Source organism: Myotis brandtii, unplaced genomic scaffold (genome assembly GCF_000412655.1).
Source record: "Myotis brandtii unplaced genomic scaffold, ASM41265v1 scaffold17, whole genome shotgun sequence".
NCBI lineage: Eukaryota > Metazoa > Chordata > Mammalia > Chiroptera > Vespertilionidae > Myotis > Myotis brandtii.
The window spans coordinates 9073132-9092087 of NW_005356259.1; the positions used below are offsets into that span (position 1 = coordinate 9073132).

The 18956-nt window shown below is 37.7% G+C and overlaps 1 protein-coding gene across 2 annotated transcripts in view; it reads right to left on the reverse strand.

Moving 5' to 3' along the window:
• Positions 1-18956, reverse strand: part of TAX1BP1 (Tax1 (human T-cell leukemia virus type I) binding protein 1) — a 58748-nt gene that overhangs the window by 9754 nt on the left and 30038 nt on the right. For both annotated transcript variants that reach the window (XM_005862959.2, XM_005862958.2), the window contains exons 11-14: positions 17189-17312; positions 15852-15955; positions 13285-13410; positions 9732-9803 (exon numbers count right to left, since the gene is read on the reverse strand). In XM_005862959.2, the coding sequence (XP_005863021.1) occupies positions 9732-9803; positions 13285-13410; positions 15852-15955; positions 17189-17312 (426 nt within the window). The remainder of the gene's footprint in view (positions 1-9731; positions 9804-13284; positions 13411-15851; positions 15956-17188; positions 17313-18956) is intronic.

The window sequence follows — 18956 nt, forward strand, 5'->3', positions numbered from 1 at the left end:
ACACATAACTGACTGCCCTCCCTGGAAGCACAGAAGAAGAAGAAGCCGCCCACCTTTGGTCCTGGCACCAGCACCTGGGGCTGGCTGCAGCCCAGGAGATGGATAAGGTACTGGCCAGAGGTCCCAGGCTGCAGCCACCCGGAGAAGCTACCAGCCCTGTGGTCCAGGGCGCCAACGCCTGTGGCCAGGGAAACAGGTTCCCTCTTCTCCTACTGTAGTCATTACTTCAATATTCCCCTTCTGAATTTCTCTCCTGTGCTGCAACCCAACTCCACTTTTTATCGGAAGGATACGGAACAGAGAGAGCAGTGTTAAAAGCTTACATTTTTAAGCCGGTAAGGTTGGTACTTAAACATATAAATGGAAAACTAGAGTCCTTAAGGTAACAAAGGCTACAAAGGACAGGGACAGCGCATGACCTATTATATCCAGCAATCCATATGGGGACTGAAAACTTTGCAATGATGACAATTACTGAAGATATGAATCAACTAAAATAGTTGACAGGGACAATTCTTCCATCTTTGAAAATATCTACATCAAATCTGTTTAAATAGATTTTCATCTGCATAATATAACACATTCTGACAAGACCACCACCTCCACCAATGTGGTCAGTGTTGTGCTGTAAAATGTTTAATAACTGAGGGACCGCCCCCTCAGTGCACAAATTTTGTGCACCGGGCTACTAGTGCTATTTATAATAGCTCAGAATTATGAATAGAAAAAAAAGAGAAAGTAAAAAAATATTTCAAAGATGATTCGAGAAAATAGAAAAAGGGTACAAAAGGAGCAAAAAAGTTAGAGATGATAAAATACTTCTGCAAAAGTTTAGGCAAATTAATTAGAGGAGTATGGTTAAGTTATTCTGTGGGCAAACAATAAACTACTTAAATGGAGTCAAGGGTTTCAGCAAAGATTTATATGCATGCACTGGTACAGTCAAGCAACTTCATTGAGAGTTCTACCTAATAAAGAATTTACTCTAAGTTAATATCCTCTCCTCTACCATAAAAAAATGCATAAATCCTCTGCAAGTAGGATGCAGGGTAAGAAAAGGACCAGTAATAAGCAGCTTGGATTTCTCATGGAGGAAACTGGAGGCGGGATAAAGAGACATGGCCAAAATAGTTATGGTTAGGTTGTTTGGCAAATTGGAAGTCTCAACTCTTGACTTAAGAGAAGATTCTTAAATTTGCATTCACAACGACCCTGCCCCCAAAAGGTCCATGTTTAGAATTGAGGAGATCCATGAACTTAGAAGGGAGGGAAAATTTATATCTTTTCACTAACTTCTGACTGACATTTAGCATTTTCTTTATGAATGTAGCCAAAAAAAAAAAAAATACAGCAATAGTTGCTGTACCTTTAACTGTCACCTACAGAAGTCACAGATATATTCATTTCATATGTCACTGCAGCTGTCTCAAAACAGCCATTCTATTCATCACTACTTTGAAATTATGGTAAATAGACATACTAAACCTTATTTAACATTTTAATAAGCAAGCACATATACTCATATGTCACAAATTTTAAAAAATATTTTGATAACTATTTCTTAGAATTTATTTTTTTGTGGTTCTATATATTTTGCTTTATTCATTTAAAAATATTTTCTGAAAATAGACTTCACCAGACTATAAAAATACCCTTGCAACAAAACTGGTCAAGAACCCACGTGGGCCCTAGCTGGTTTGGCTCAGTGGATAGAGCATCAGCTTGTGGACTGAAGGGTCCCTGGTTCAATTCCAGTCAAGGGCACATGTCCCAGTTGCGGGCTCCAGCCCCAGTAGGGGGTGTGTAGGAGGCAGCCGATCAATGATTCTCTCTCATCACTGATATTTCTCTCTCTCTCTCTCCCCCTCCCTTCCTCTCTGAAATCAATAAAAAATATTTTTCAAAAAGAACCCATGTGGGATCTCCTCCCCTATCTTAAAAGACAATCATTAACATGAGTGTAGCTATCTTACCTGAGCAAAACAATATTAAGCTGATTTGCAGTTCTCCTAAAATAAAAAGCCTCCACAATTTAAGAAATAGATTTTGTTAGAAGTCCTCTTTGACAATTTCAGTTCCAGGGAACACAAGTTTGCTTTGCTGGTTTTCCTTTGCTAGAAAGAGTGCCTAAATCTTTTTTTTTTCCTTCAGGGCCCCAAAATGTCTCACAGTAGCCATAGTTTTACAAATTACTCGTACTCCAACTGTTAAATAGAAGGAACAATGTATTGCTCTTATCTGCCACATGTGATGCTGTGAGAGTAAGGGAGAACAGACATTAAATGTTTTGAATTACTTTCAACTCTGAACAAGTTGTTCAAGGTATAAAATCCTCCTAATTTTTTCTTTTATCACTTCCAGGCAGCCTCTAAGTTACAGCAAAAAAGGTAAACAAATGGTAGTCTATATTATTTTTATAAGATCAGTTCTTCGGGGTCATTATTTAATCATCATGCTATTATTGCATTTCAGTAGAAATGCTGTATTTCTACTGATGTATAATAAAAAAAGCGTAATATGCTAATTAGACCGGACAGCCGAATGACCTTCCAGACAAAGCCAGGCCTGCAAGGGCCAAGGCAAGCCACCGCAGCTGCGAGGGCCGAGCCCCTTGCACAAATTTAGTGCATCAGGCCTCTAGTGATTCATACTAGTAAGTATATATATCCACATCTATATCTATATGTGTATGTATATATATGTGTGTGTATATATATATTCATCATTTTTAAGTATTATATATAGAAAACTCTTCCATTCTCAGATGGAAAGGTCATCTGGAAATATAAAAATGATGATTCAGAAAAATCACTAATCAGGTATCTGGTGTTAAGGAACATTTGAAAAATTTTTGATTTAATATTTGTTTTGTTTTGTTTTTAATATGTTTTCATTGATTTTTAGAGCGAGAGGAAGGGAAAGGGAAAGGGACAGAGAGAGAAACATTGATGATAGAAGCATCATCAATCGGCTGCTTCCTGCACGCCCCCTACAGGAGATCAACCCTGCAACACAGTCATGTGCCCTGACGGAAAATGAACCTGTGACCTCTTGGTTCATGGGATGACGCTCAACCACTAAGCCACACCAGCTGGACTTAAGTTCCTCTATATCTGGGACCTGTATTTTTATTTCATAGGACTTATTTATAATTTGAAATTAATATTTATGTGCTTACTTATCGAACATTTGCCTCCTCTTCTGCTTAATTGTACGGTCCATGAAGACAGGAATTGTGTCTATTTATTTGAAGTTAAATATTTGTTGAATGAATAAACAAAATGGGGCAAACATAATTTACAGCATTTGCTTATACAAACGTTTGTTATAAGAAATGTACAGGAATCAGCAGTTTATTGTCAGTTAATACCCCACCCTATAAAATGCATCAAAGGTAGGGCCAGTTTGCTTTCTATCTGCTGTCTTATGTTACTTGTGATTTTCTTGCTGGTGACACTATAGTATTATATTACTTCAAAAGATCATTTTTAAAATAATTTCTACGTGCTATTCCAAGGCCTTGCTTAATTTTGTCTTCTTCCCTAGTTTTTCTCACCTCTACCCCAATTCTTTACAAAGTTAGGACTAAGTCCTTTTTGTTCAGCATTGAAAACAGACCCAGGCAGAGTGCCTAGAATGAACCAATTTAGACTGGGAGATCAAAGAAGGCCTCTCTGAAAGAGTCATTTAATCTGGAACTTAAGGGTAAGTCAAGAGTGGTAGGAATAGTTATAAATAATGAGAGAGAAATAATATGAATTCTGGGATATACTTGAAAAAATATCACTGAGGAAAGGAGGGAAGGGTATTATGGTTGGATAAATAAAATAAGATGGCCAAAAGTAACAATTACTGATGATGGGTGAGAAGTTCAACAGAATTTATTATTCTCTCTATATTCACATATGCTTAAACTCTTCTTTAAAAAAAAAGTTTTAACAAAGTAAAGAATTATAGATAAGACTATTCCTGGCAAAGGACATGAATGAGGGCCCTGAGACAAGAAAGCAATTGGAGAGTTATAAGGCCTGGGTGACCAGAACAGTTTTCACGGTGTGGTCCCACAATAGCAGCACCAAGTACTTTTTAGAAATGCAAATCTCAAACCACACCCCAGACCTACTAAATCAGAAACTCTGGGAATGGGAGCCAGAAATCAGTGTTTTAATAGCAATACAAGTGGTTTTGATGCAAGTTCAAGTTTGCGAACTACTAAGAGACTCTACATCAGTGGTTCTCAACCTTGGCTGCACATTAGAATCACCTGGAAATCTTTTTAAAATCCTGATCTCTGGGCCTCATCCTCCGGAAATTCTGTTTCTTTGTTATGGGGTGGGGCCACAACATTAGTAACAAAGAAACAGAATTTCTGAAGGATGAGGCCCAGAAATCAGGATTTTAAAAAGATTCCCAGGTGATTCTAATGTGCAGCCAAAGTTGAGAACCACTGCTCTACATAGAAGATAGTGAAACAGGAAATTATGGCTTATGGTGGAACTAGAGATAAATGGAAGCCAGTCATATAAAATATTAGAGGCTATGTTATAAATTTTGGCCTGTATTCTAATTGATTGGGAAGGCCATTAGGAGTGGTCAGCCTTACATTTTTAAAGGTTACACTGCCCATGGTTTATACAACTTTTTACCTGAGTCAAAAACAGAGGCATGGAAGATGGCAGTGTAGGACATGTGGCCCCCAGTCCAATCCCCAAGTAACTTAATCCTGACAATCATTTCAGTGAGTGCGGAAGTATATCTACACCTGTGAGATGACTGAGTCCCAACTGATACCCTGAGTATTGCAGTCTTGGGTGAGATCTAAAGCCAGAGGACCCAGCTAAGCCACACTAACAGAAAGTGAGATTACAAATGTTTTAAGCCAGCGATTTTCAACTGGTGTGCTGCAAGAATTTTTAAAACATGCAATACTTGACTATCTAGTCAAGGGCACTGACTTTTCCCCTTAGACTGTCAAATCCTATATCCTATATAATAAAAGGCTAAAACGCAAATCGACCGAACCAAGGAACAACCAGTTGCTATGACGCGCACTGACCACCGGGGAAGACGCTCAACGTAGGAGCTGCCCACTAGTGGTCAATGTGCTCCCACAGGGGGAGCGCCGCTCAGCCAGAAGCCAGGCTTGCCAGCGGCTCATGGCTGGTGAGCACAGCAGTGATGACAGCAGCCTCTCCCACCTATGCGGCAGGCAGACATCCTCCGAGGGGTCCCTGACTGTGAGAGGGCGCAGGCTGGGCTGAGGGCCACCCCGCTCCCATGCCTAGTGCATCAATGTTGTGCACCGGGCCTCTAGTAAAAAAATAACAGCCAACACAACAATTGCCATCCGATGTGAAAAATTATACCTATTTTGTTGTCAAATCAGCAAAAAATATGTTCTTTTGGTGTGCCACATGATTTTTAGTAATTAGTTTATGTATGTCTGCCATGAGATGAAAAAGACTGAAAGTCTCTGTTTGAAGCTACTAAGTTTTTGGGCAATTTGTTACACCATTTGGTTAATACAATCATCATATTACTTTCCATGTGTGATTTTAGCCATTTATATCACAACAAAATTTATAAATGGTTATAATCATTCAGGACTGTCTCTCTTTCAAAATCATGTATGAAACTTTAAAAATACATATATAAATATGTAAAATGTAACTTATATTTTATATATATTTTTATATATGAAATATACTAGAGGCCCAGTGAACGACATTCGTGCACGGGGGGTGGGGGGGAGTCCCCTCAGCCCGGCCTGTGCCCTCTCACAGTCTGGGACCCCTCGGGGGATGTCCAACTGCCAGCTTAGGCCCGTGGGGAGCCGGACATCTTCCTGCAGTCGGACATCTCCCAAGGGGTCCTTAGCGCTGCCATGGAGACAGAAGAGGCTCCTGCCACCACTGCTGCGCTCCCCAGCCACGAGCCTGTCTTCTGGCTGAGCAGCGCTCCCCCCTGTGGGAGCACACTGACCACCAGGGGGCAGCTCCTGCATTGAGCGTCTGCCCCCTGGTGGTCAGTGCACGTCATAGCCACTGGTCATTCCCCCATTCGGTCGATTTGCATATTAGCCTTTTATTATATAGGATATGTAAAATGTATAAAAATAAAGTATCGTTATTGCTTCTAGTATTATCTCTTAAGCACAATATATACTTAAAAGTTAGGTTTCTTATTAACAATCATGGAAGTGAGACAGCAGAGACCTGCACCTGGGATCCCAAGGACACCAGATGGCCAGAAGAAACACAGATAAGCCAACCACAAGAATGTCACCACCCCTCCACTCCCTGCTCAAAAATAATGGCAAAATTTTATCTTCCAACTGCTTGCTTCTCCTTCCCTAACATGGAAAATTCCACAAGCCCGTCTTTTCATGAAAGCCTGCGTTTTCCCCAGCTTATAAAAGCAGCCACACGGAGCCAGTTCAGAGCCTTCCTTTCTTCTGTGCTGCCACCCCTGTACTTGAGAATAATCTTAATAAATCTGTTTGGAAATTTCTCTAGGACCTCCTTTCGATTTCTCTCTTGGGGAACCCAAGAACCCGAATGCTGGTAACAAAAGTAAATACGTATTTCAAAAAGCTGTCCTAAGCATTTGAATATACGTATCCAACTTATCACATCTGATTTGATCATCATTTTAAATTTATAATACAGCTGACCAAAACTTATACCAGAAATAAAAATTTTCTTACTCTTCATTTGTGTTCCTATCTTTAATTATCTTTAATCCACAGTTTAATTACAGCAGTCTTTTTTTTAACCCACTTGCTATTTTGTGTTACCACACACTGAAAGTGAAAGAGAGGGAGAAAGAAGAGGGAGGGGGAGAGAAAACTAATGCCAAGTAACACATGAACACAATATACTGAGAGCCTAGTGGACAAAAACAAAAAACTGCAAACAATCTTGAGTAGGTTTCCTTCTCATAGTGGTATGGTGCGAGCAATTCTGAAACTATTTTACATGGATTACTGGATTTAGCAAATAAATAGATATGTTGACATTGTTCAGTGCCAGGATTCTCACTGTGGACAAGGTGTACAAATAGCAATCGAGGAAGGCAAGGAAGAACCCTGTGAACCTGGACTAAAAGTCTTATCTAAAATGTAAATGTTTCCTACTTCTGTCCACTGAAAGAATCTAGAAGCAATCTAAAAACCAGTAAAAATGTGCACACCTAGGCCACTGTTTTGATTTCTAAGTACCATTTCTCATTAGTAAGGAATCACACCTCCTTGAGGAAATAACTGCTTTCAGAATGAGACCAGAGCTTTTTCCTTATAAAACAATGGCCAATCCAAAGATGAGGTAAGAAATGTACAAGAGGAGCTAGACTATCTTACAGTGCTGTAAAGAAATGAAGTGCTCAAAAAACCAAAAGCATTCTTTTGATACCTAGACATATCAGAAAACAGTTTGAAGGTGCTCTCCCTAACCAAATCTAGGACTATGGAACATCAAATTAAGAACAGTAACAAATTCTAATCCACTGACTAAAAAGAGTTTATACTGATGATTATCTATCAGGTAGGAAAGCAGGAAGGTAGGTATGCAGATAGACAGAGATGGATAGACACGGGCCCTCAAAAAAAATTAAAAAGACATATATACTTACATACATATACAGACTTTGTGATATAAAAAAATCGATTTGGTTTTTGTCTCCAATTCCTGGCACAAGTCCTAAAACTCTTGGAATTTACTAAATCATAGGAGTGTCTTGTTCATAACAAGTCCTTTTAAACTTAGACCATCTTGAATTCATGCAAACAAGATGACTACTGGTGGACCCTCAGATAGATTCATGGGAGGGGCTGGTCACCAGAAGGACTAAGCACATGATTACAGAGAGCTAGAAATTTTAGCACTCACCAGGGATGGGAGGGAGGGTGAAGACTGAGTTAAATTATTTTGCCAACAATTTAATCACACTTGTATACTGAGATGCCATATTAAAAGCATTTACACTAGGTTTAGGGAGCTTCCAGTTAATGAACACATCATTGTGCTAAGAGTGCCACATGCCTGGAGAGAGCATGAAAGCTCTGCAGCTCTCCATCCTCACCTTGCCCGTATGCATCTCTTCCATTTGGCTGTTTCTGAGTTGTGCCCTTTAGAATACAACTTTATAATAAAGTGTAATAATCATAAGTAGTATTTTCCTGAGTTCTGTGATTCATTCTAGCAAAATATCGAAGGGGGAGCAGGGAGTACGTGGGGCTGAACCCTTAACTGGGTCTGCAATAACTTGAATAGTGGTGTCCAAGATGAACTGAATTGTAGTCCATCCAGTTGACTGATGTCAGAGAACTGTTGCTGGAACATAAATGAGGGCAAAGGAAGGTTCTTCCTCATTATGGAATGCCAAGGGACATGTAGGGAGGAAAGTGATGGATTTGAAAAGTCCTAATTTTGCACCTATCACAGTCATGTCATCCAACCTGGAGGTCTATCTAGCACTTTTGAGTGGTGTTTTGTTGGTATTTTTTACCACGTACCATTTTGGAATATTATCATTGGTCACTTAAACTACAGATTGGTTCACTGAATTATGAAGATCTTCCAAATGCTGACACATTTCACTAAATAGTTATTTAACCTCAGAGTTTTAATATTACCAATCTCATTAGAAAAGTCTGTAAGCCTTGGGAAGTATCGAGCTTATGATAACAGATATAAGGTTCCCAAAATTCTAGTTTTGCTCAAAAGATTGAACTTTATCATTGACACAAATACTATCAATTTTTTTTCCTTAAAGTAACAGGCTCACTCATTTCTTTTCAAGTAATGTCTGCCATATACCCTAGTCTGAAAAAACAAATTCTATTAGTTATTCTTTAAAATAGAAATAATATGCCATGAAAAAGAGACTAGTTCAGCCTATAACTCCAGCAATTGCCCAAGTGCTTTACCTTAAAATAACCATTGTACTTCATTAGGCAACAGAAGTGCTTTGGGGGTACTTCCCATTTCATCACACAGAATATTAAAAAGATGTATACCCCAGGATTAAACTTTAATAAAACTATTTTATTATTTCATCATCTTAAAATGAAAGCAGCTTTTTTTTTTTTAAACTGTGAATGCATGGTTGGGATGACTACAGTAACTATTAATGCTACTGCCTTGGCATAAATTAGTATGTCAGCAGTTTCCCACCACTACTTTTGCACACAGTGTGCACATGTAACACAGTGGGAGTGGGGTGCAAGGGGTTGAGAAAATAATATTGTAGTATTATAAAAAGAGTTTTATCTTCATAGACTTCTAAAAGGAAATGGGAACATCCCCCCAAAAGGACCACAAACAAGCATTTTTTACAATACAAAGGTATGCTCTGATTGAATGTTAGGTCATGCTATAAATCATTTAACAACTTCTAAAGCATTTCCTATTACAAAAGAAAACCAGATGAATACATTATATACACTTTAAAATTTCTTTACTATTTTCCTAAATTTGAACATTGTAAAATCTGTTTTATTGTTAAATATAAAGACTAAGCTAAGTTTCAACACGTAAGCATTTTCTCAAATTATGAGGTAAAATATTTTAAAATACTTAACAAAAAAACATTTTCCATCTAAGAGTCTCAACAGTGTTTTCTTTATTCATTAACTATTTTTTTAAAAAACCACCCTCACATGAACTATAAAACTGTCTCTTCATAAAGCTGTATTACATACAAAACATTTTTTAAAGAGCATGGTTCAATACCTTCTCCCTGGAGAGGTCTGCCAAATGTGAAGTTAGACCATTTATTTCTTTGTCTTTCTCTGCCAATTGAAGCTGAATAAAGAAAAAAAATTGTAATTAATTTTTTCATTATCTACTCTCCTTAAACTTCAAGAAATATTATACTGTTATGTCAAAAAGCTGCTATTACCATATCCATATGTTCTCCTTGGTTCTTATTTTTTACATCTGTGAATTACTTGTCATTACTGACCAATTTCCCTTACTCTTAAAACTTCTCTCCTGTTTATATGAAACTGCACCAACATTGTCATTCTCTCATGCTCTGTGTGTCCACTTCTTCACAATTACAAATACGTTATTCCCCAAAGTATCTTCTTTGGCTTCTCCTCTCTATATTCTCTCTGAAAACTCCCTTTCTTCTATGCTTTCAACTATAACCCTCATGGGAATAAATCACAAGTATTAACTTATGTGCCACACTCTTTCTTAAGTTCCAAATCTGCCTTTTTAATTGATGGTTAGACATGTTTCACTGTTATCTTTCTGCCCTGCAAGGGCAAAATGTCTCAGATCTACTTTTCTATTTTTTAATTTTATTTTTGTTAATTGATATTATCAATCTCAGAGCCTACTGTGATTGAAGCTAGGAAATTATGTTAGAATGCTTCTCCCTTCGCCTCTTCCTCCCCTCCCCAAAATTTTCAGATTCTCATTCATTTATTCATTCATTCAACCACCCATTGTTCATCTACTACAGCATAAACATTATAGATACAAATACAAATAAGATTACTCTTCAGTAGTTTTTCCCATAAGAATGTCTTCCAAAGGTTTCCTTGATAAACTCATGTCCTATTCAATGGTAAGTGACCAAGGAAGGTAGCAATTCATCCTAAGAATATTTCCACCTCATTTTCTTGCCTTCAAAAACCCTTCCCACCTATAAATCCTCTCTGCACTACCAGACCCACTCTAGTTGGGTCCATTTTCTCCCTAGAAAAGTCTGAACAGCAAAATGCATCCAAATTTGGCTTTGACCTGTCTTTTAAGTCTCATCTACTCCACTACAGTTCCCAGATGATGCTCTCTACTTCTGACCTCCAAACTTATACTAGAGGCCTGGTGCACAAATCCCATGCACTGGTGGGGAGTGTGGCCTGCGGGGATCAGCCCACTGTGGGAGCGCTGCTCATCCCGGTCAGCCAAGCAGCTGTGGACCCACCCTCTGAGCGACTGCTCCCTGGTCCTGCATCTTCAATGGAGCCGGAGCACTCACCCCTCCAAGGGACCCAGTCGGGGCCAGGCTCAGGGACAATAGCACTGAGAGGCAGCGGAGTAGGCCTGTCTCACGGCAGTCATGAACCAGCCTCCCAGCCTCCAGGGTCAGCTCTGTGAACCCGGAGGCAGCACTGCGAGGCCTGCAGGTGCCCAGAGGAGGCGGCAAGGAGCGAGGAGGAGGAGGCTAGGGGGTGAGGAGGCAACGATCTCAGCCCTGGTTCCTGCCCGTGGCCCAGGGTTCACAGCAGGAGCAGCCGTTCATCCCGGTAAAGCGGCGCTCCCACTGTGGTAGCACACTGACCACCAGGGGGCAGCTCCTGCATTGAGCATCTGCCCTCTGATGGTCAGTGCGCGTCATAGCTACTGGTCAACTGGTCATTCTGGTCATTCTGCCATTCGGTTGCTGGGCTTTTATTATATAGGATAACAATGCTTATCTGTTGGCTTAGAATGCTGTGGCTTTCTTTTCCTAGCTCTGCTTCTTCTCCCCTCCACTGGGTCTTACAAAGGTCTGGTTTCTCCGTAATGTCTAACTCTTAATTCAAAATAGTCCTAAAGAACTCTGACTTATTCATCACAGTTTGCCTTGTCTGGTATGAGTGCTTGTCTATAAACAGTGAAAAATAAGGGAACGGGCACTAAACAAAAAGCCAAGGACCTTTACCAGCTGTTATAACCTGAAATATGTTCATTTTTGTCATTAATGAAGTAAAAATATTATTTAGCTCCCCATTGTTTGACAGATGATTACCTAGGCTGTGAATGTGAATATCACCTTTACACTTCTAACAATCCCTACTAGTTCACAAACTCCTTAAGAATAGCATTGTAGCTTACTTTATGAAAGATCACCCGACTAATAGCTAATATAGTCCTTTATACATAACTGGCTTCAATAAGTCTTTACCAAATCATTTTGTCAATCTTCAAAAATAAAATTTCATATAAATTCAGTATTCAGCTTTATAAGTGGTAAGTGAAGTTGCCAGCCATTGAAAATATCCACAAGAATTTCAGAAACAGTAATATCATGAAACAAAAGTTTCAAAATTTCTTCTGACATAAGATAATAAAAGGACTACCAGTAAAGTTACCTTACACAGTAATGTGCCACCTGCTCCAGTCCCAATGGGGGAAACCTAAAGGAATTCTTGGTGTCGCTAAGAATATTACATTTCAAAATTAAATAATAGGTACAATTAGTTATGCCTTAGTAAAGTTAAATAATTTAGAACTTCCTTTATTTATTCACACACAAAAGTATGCCAAACTATCCTATATAATAAAAGCCTAATATGCTAAGTGTCTGGTCGCCTGGTCCATTACAATCAAAGCGTAATATGCTAATGATATGCTAAGACTGCTCAACCACTCGTTATGACGTGCACTGACCACCAGGGGGCAGACACTCCGACAGGTAGGTTAGCTTGCTGCTGGGGTCCAGCCAATTGGGACTGAGCAAGATGGGCCAGACATGCCCTGGCGCCCTCCCGCAGTACCTCCCAGGCTGGCCAACCTCCCGCAACCCTCCCCAGCCCCAATCGTGCACCAGTGGGGTCCCTCGGCCTGGCCTGAGCCCTCTCGTAATCCGGGACCCCTCTGGGGATGTTGGAGAGACCGTTTTGGCCTGATCCCACAGGCCAGGCCAAGGGACCCCACTGGTGCACAAATTCATGCACCAGGCCTCTAGTACAGCGATTCTCAACCTGTGGGTCGCGAGCCCTTTGGGGGTCGAACGACCCTTTCACAGGGGTCGCCTAAGACCATCGGAAAACACATATATAATTACATATTGTTTACAGTAGCAAAATTACAGTTATGAAGTAGCAATGAAAATAATTTTATGGTTGGGGGTCACCACAACATGAGGAACTGTATTGAAGGGTTGCAGCATTAGGAAGGTTGAGAACCACTGCTCTAGTACATACACATATATATCTTAGAATATATAAGATTACACTTTATTCCTTAGAAAAATACCTTTTTCCTTATAAATTAGCTATACAGCCTGCTAATTTTTTTCTAACATTCTTACAAATATCATTTACCATTCAGGCTTATTTGTTGGCTTATGTTACACTGGCAAAAATGTATTCTACAGTATTTCACTTATAGTCAAGGGCACGTACCTCAGTTACAGGCTCAATCCCTGGACCTGGTAATCAATGAAAAAAGTATCCTCAAGTGAGGATTATAAAACAAAAAAAGTGCATTGGATTGATAAAAATTATAGATAACACATTTTCAAAAGTACCAGCAACTATGCCTTAAGTTATACGAATATTAAACTTACTTTGTAATTGTCCTCTACTTCAGCTAGTTCTAGTTTTACATTTTCAGCAATTTTTACTTGTTCTTTCCATTTCAGCTCCATTTTTGCAAGTTCATCAGCATATTTATTGCACTTTGTTTTCTCATCCTAAATAAAATTAGTAAATTACCAAAAGATTTTAAATCCATATAGAGCCAATATCTACACACAAATATACTAAGGTACAACAATAAAGAACTTAAATTATAAAAAAAAATACTAAGGTATACGCTAAATGTATATTGTAACACTGTTGTAACAGTATAAAAATTGAAATAACCGAATGTCTGTCAGTGGAAGATTGAATAAACCACTTTATATGCACATAATGGAATTAACAAAGAAAAATGTCAAGATTCATTAACTGAAAATAGCAAGTTGCAAAAACAAAATACATAGTGTAATCCTATCTTTGTTTCAAAAGTTGTTTAACAATTTTATATGATGTCTATGTAGTACTGTATAGAAAAATATAAATTATTAATAGCTCTTATTGCTGGGTATCAGGGTCATGATGGTACTTTTTACCATCTTTATTCTTTATTCCTATAATACCATATTTCACAATAACCATGTATTACTTTTGTAAAGGAAGGTAATAAAAATCAGATACTTTTAGTGCCATTGTTTCCTGACACTGACAAATAAAACTCTAGGATTTCCGGACCAAGACAACTTCTAGGTTGACTTGTCATACACTGCTCTACTCTAGAATTCAGATGTTAAAAGGGAGGAGTTACAAACACGGCAAAAAGGTAAAGTGGCCAACTTCATGTTGAAGATTTTTGTTCAAGGTGAAAGTTTTAAAATATGCTTTGAGCAAGTCAATGGAGAAAACAAAGTCTTTTCATTAAAGAATGCTAAATCAACTGATTAACCATACTATACAAACCATGCCTCACACTACACACAAAAATAAATTTAAAATAGCTAATACATCTGTATGTAAAATGTAAGACTATAAAATTTCTAGAAGACAAGGTAAGAGAAAATATAAGTTAAATTAGGTAAATGTTTCTTAGAACATAAAAAGAATAAAACAGTAAAAAAAATTTTGATACTCTGTACTTCATCAAAATTAAAACTTTTTCTAAAAATACCATTAAGGAAATGAAAAGGCAAGCTACAGAATGGAGAAAATAATTACTACACATATATGAGACAAAGCACTTATTGCCAGAATAAAGAACACAAACTCAGTAAGATAACCCAATTTTTAAAATAGTAAAGATTTGAACTCTTGCAATAAAAAGGAGTTAAGAACCAATATAAGCAACAACATGCCTAAGTCTCAAAAAATTATGCTGAAAGAGGACAGGAAACAGAGTACAAACCATATGATTCTATTTACAGAAACTGTACAAACAGTATGCTAATCTATAGTGACAGAAAGCAAGCCAATAGTTTCCCAGGGATGGGGACAGAGGGAGGGATGAGTTGCGAACAGATACCAAAAAAAAAAAACCCTGACGTTGTAAGTTTCACAACTATATAGGCAAAAGTGATCAAATTACAGACTTTAAATATGTGCAGCTTATTGGATTTCAATTGCACTTCAACACAGTTGTAAAAGGAAATAATGTACCTTGAGGAAGGTTTTACTTTCAATGGAACAATCTATCTTCCTTTCAATAGTACATGATGAATTTTTAATATTCATCCAGAATTGTTTTATACTTAATGAATAATTTAGTCCCTTATCATAAATAACTACTTTGAACTCTAGCATAAACTGTACTAATCAACACTTCCACAGAAAGAAAGATCATCTGAAGCAACATAAACATTCAGTTTAAAATCTGGTTTAAAAAATCACATTAATATTATTTACAAGGCAGTAGCATAAAATATTTTAAATTACTCTAGTAACCTTGAGCTAATATATGCACTTCTCCAGCTCTGAAAAATTATCCCTCTCCTCTCCACATGCAAAGAAACCGACACAAAATAATATTTAAACAAACAAAAATTACATACACAAAATAGCTTTTCCTCCTTCTCCAAATCAGATATAAATGAGAAGCATTTTTCCTTTGTCCTTTACATACTCTAGAAGTGAATGCTACCAAGACAGTTACAAAACTAAAATATTTTAATAATACAGTTTAAAATCATCAAAGTAAGTAACACTGTAAAGGCAACAACTCATTTGATTAATGTTCCCTTTCCACTTTGCAAATCTGGTCATTTTAAGATTTGGTAGAAATCTTTACTATTATTACAGTAAATGTAAAAGGAGCACTTCTCTTTTATAAAGTTCCATGTATCCTGATAATAAGACAAACAATATCCAACCTCAATCACTTGCCCATTATCAAGAGAAGTACTTTAGGTGAACAAAAACTAATTTTAGGACCATGATTTTACATACAGATCTACATGAAAAGGCACACACAACAACGCCCTCTCAACAGCTAAACGAAATACCAGTACATGTACCTGCTGTATAAAAAAGAAAGCCTAGGACGCCCATCAATCGAAACAATAAAGGTAACCTAAGCCATTACATTTGATAAATATATCTTTCACTTACAAGGTGGCTAGCTTACCTGCAAGAGTTGCTTACATTTATTATACTTTTCTGTTTTGTCAGCAATTTCTTTGGTCATTTCACAGACTTGCCCTTTTGTTACAATGTCAAAATCTGTCTCGGCTATAACAAGGCAGAAAATAAGGTCATTAAAAATTGTTTTTTTCTTTATTTTATTTTCCTGTTCAGAATAACTTAAAGATCAGGATACTGTGAAATATAATAAATGGAATACTGAAGGAAAAAAACACCTATTTAAAAAATATATATTCATACACTAAACAAACAAAGAAGGATAATATATATATAAACTCTAGGTAAGAAGTCTTTAAATGTCAGTTTGGCCAGAACCAAGTTCATGTTCAGTAATGAAAGGATCATTTTTTTTTTAATTAACTAAAAATAGTTCTAAATGGCACAAAAATTTATATAACTGAATATACAGGATAAGCAGAAAAACCATACTCTTTGAGAAAACATTTTAAATCATTTTTCCAATCTTTCATCACTATTCACTAGGTCTTTATTAAGTAAATATTGTACAACACCATGTAGGTAACTAAGAAGATGTACAGAAATATAAAACAGGATCTTGTTCTGTAGCAGCTGAAGCTAATTAAATATTTAATAGTAGAGGAAATTTACAATACGTTTTAAAAGTATAAGACATCAATTGCCCAAACATTACACATGGAAATATACTTTTACATACTCTAGTACTTATCTTCATTATTGCTAAATCATTAACACAGGGTGGGAAAAAAAATGAGGAAAAGTAAAATCCTAGAGTTAATTCAAATTTACATGTTGTTCATGTATTCATTATTTCTCTCTACTCTGTTCTATAAATTAATAAAGTAATAAAAAATTTTATCTTATCCACTGACAAGTACACTGAGAAAAGTACCCTATTGATCCAAAGCAGCCGAAGAGAGAGAGAGATGAGACACAAACGGGATTTACAAGTTATTCCCCCTAACAGAATTGAACTGAAGTGCCAGAAATGTTTCAAAATTCCATAGATTTTAGTGGAATGTTAATTAAAAATTCAATTCTTGGCTTTTGTCCTATAGCCCAAAAGCTATACGAATCTGAGCTTACAAACACCAGGTCATTTAACACTTGTGAATATTCTCATGAAGATAAACACTAGTTCACACTCACATTTTGTATATTCACCACATGCATGACTTTAACTTTTAGAGCCTTACTTTCCCTTTGCCTCAATTCCTTAAATATACTATAAAGATTTCTATAAACTCCCTAAAATTCTTACTCCTGGAATCAGGCAATATAAGTAAGTATAAATACTTTTTAAGGCAGGACACTACACAAAAAAATCTAAAACATTTTTACCTGCAGAAGGTAGTGGCTTTACACCTATAGTAGAGGTAGTAGTAGCTGGGTCTGTGTTTATTGAGGCCTCATTCACCTTCTGCTGACTTCCAATTTTCTTTGTGAAGACATTATTGTTATTGGCCTATTCAAAATGTTAACAATAAATTATTAAATGAATTCTATTTTCTCCCTTATAATCATATCAAAAAATACTGAAAGTCCACAAAGCTATTAACTGTCCTAAAAGCCAGCAAAGACTAAAGTTACACACACCACTTTACTCATATTACAAAAGACAAAACCTTATGTTTTTACTTGTCAAAACATCAAAAGACCACCAAAGTAGAAATCTCACAAGTTTTCTACTACAAAGTCATAATATACTTAAAGGCCCAAAAACAAGATCTATACATTTGGTTCAGAGTTAAAGTGTAATTTTTTTTTTCTTTATAAAAGCCTTCCTACTTTATCTCATGCATTTCTTGCTTCTTTTGTCTCCTTTCAGATTGCAAAAAAGACAGAAAATAAAACTGTCTTTACAGTAAATGTGGTTAGTAAAGAAAACTGTGGTGCTTTTCAACTTCGGGTTTTAAATGTGTTTCGTCACTTCCAAGACTCCATTACATAAAAAACCTTATATTTAAGCACAATTTGGGGACCCACATTAAAACACACAGACATCAAAGCAGGGGCATTATAATTGATTTTATTAAATCTGCCTTCCCACCCTCAAATGGAATATAAAACAATTAGCTGATGATTTTTAACTCTTCCTAATCTAGTGGATATGAATAGTAGGAAAGAACTCACCAATGACAATTTGTAAATGGTGAACCCCACACCAAAGACAAACGTCATTGTCCAAAGAGGGACTCGGGACTCGATAGTATGTAATGAATATTTAAATGAAATATACATTTAATCAACCTAAGAGGAAAATGGTGAAAAGAAGGCTCTTTTTTCCCCTGCTATTGCCCTTGCTTCCTTCATTGGTTCTCCAGTAAATAAAAATACCAGATATTAAAAAATTATTATTACAGTCCTGGACAGTTTTTCTCAGTGGTTAGAGTGTCAGCCCTCAAACTGAAGAGTTGCAGGTTCGATTCCCAGTCGTCAAGGGCACATACCTCAGTTGCACGTTTCCCAGCCCTTGGTAGGGGCACATGTGGGAGACAACCAAACCATGTGTTTCTCTCACGCTGATGTCTCTCCCCACCACCCCCCCACGCCCCACCACCCCTCCATTCCACTCATTCTAGAAATCAATGTAAAAAATACCCTCTGGTGAGGATTAAAAAGAAAATTTTAATCATTACAGTACAAGGCCAATGACTTGAAATCAAGCAGAGGTAAATTATATTAAAAAGAATGGTATTTTCAATATTATAAACTAGAGGCCCAGTGCATGAAATTCGTGCACGGGTAGGGCCCCTAGGCCTGGCCAGCAATCAGGGCCGATCTGTGGGGAGACTGGCGGGGCGATCAGGGGGGCCCCGCTGGCACCTGCCTTGGTCGGCCTGGTGCCGCCACTTGCAGGCCCCACCCCCAGCCTCTGCCGCTGGTCGCCTCCCTCTGCCAGGTGACTGGCAAGGCGATTGGGGGGCCCCCGCTGGCACCAGCCTTGGCTGGCCTAGGGCCTGCAGGCAGCTCCTGCATTGAGCATCTACCCCCTAGTGGTCAGTGCATATCATAGCAACCGGTCGTTCCGCTGTTTGGTCAATTTGCATATTAGGCTTTTATTATATACTAGAGGCCCGGTGCACGAAATTCGTGCACTGGGCAGTGG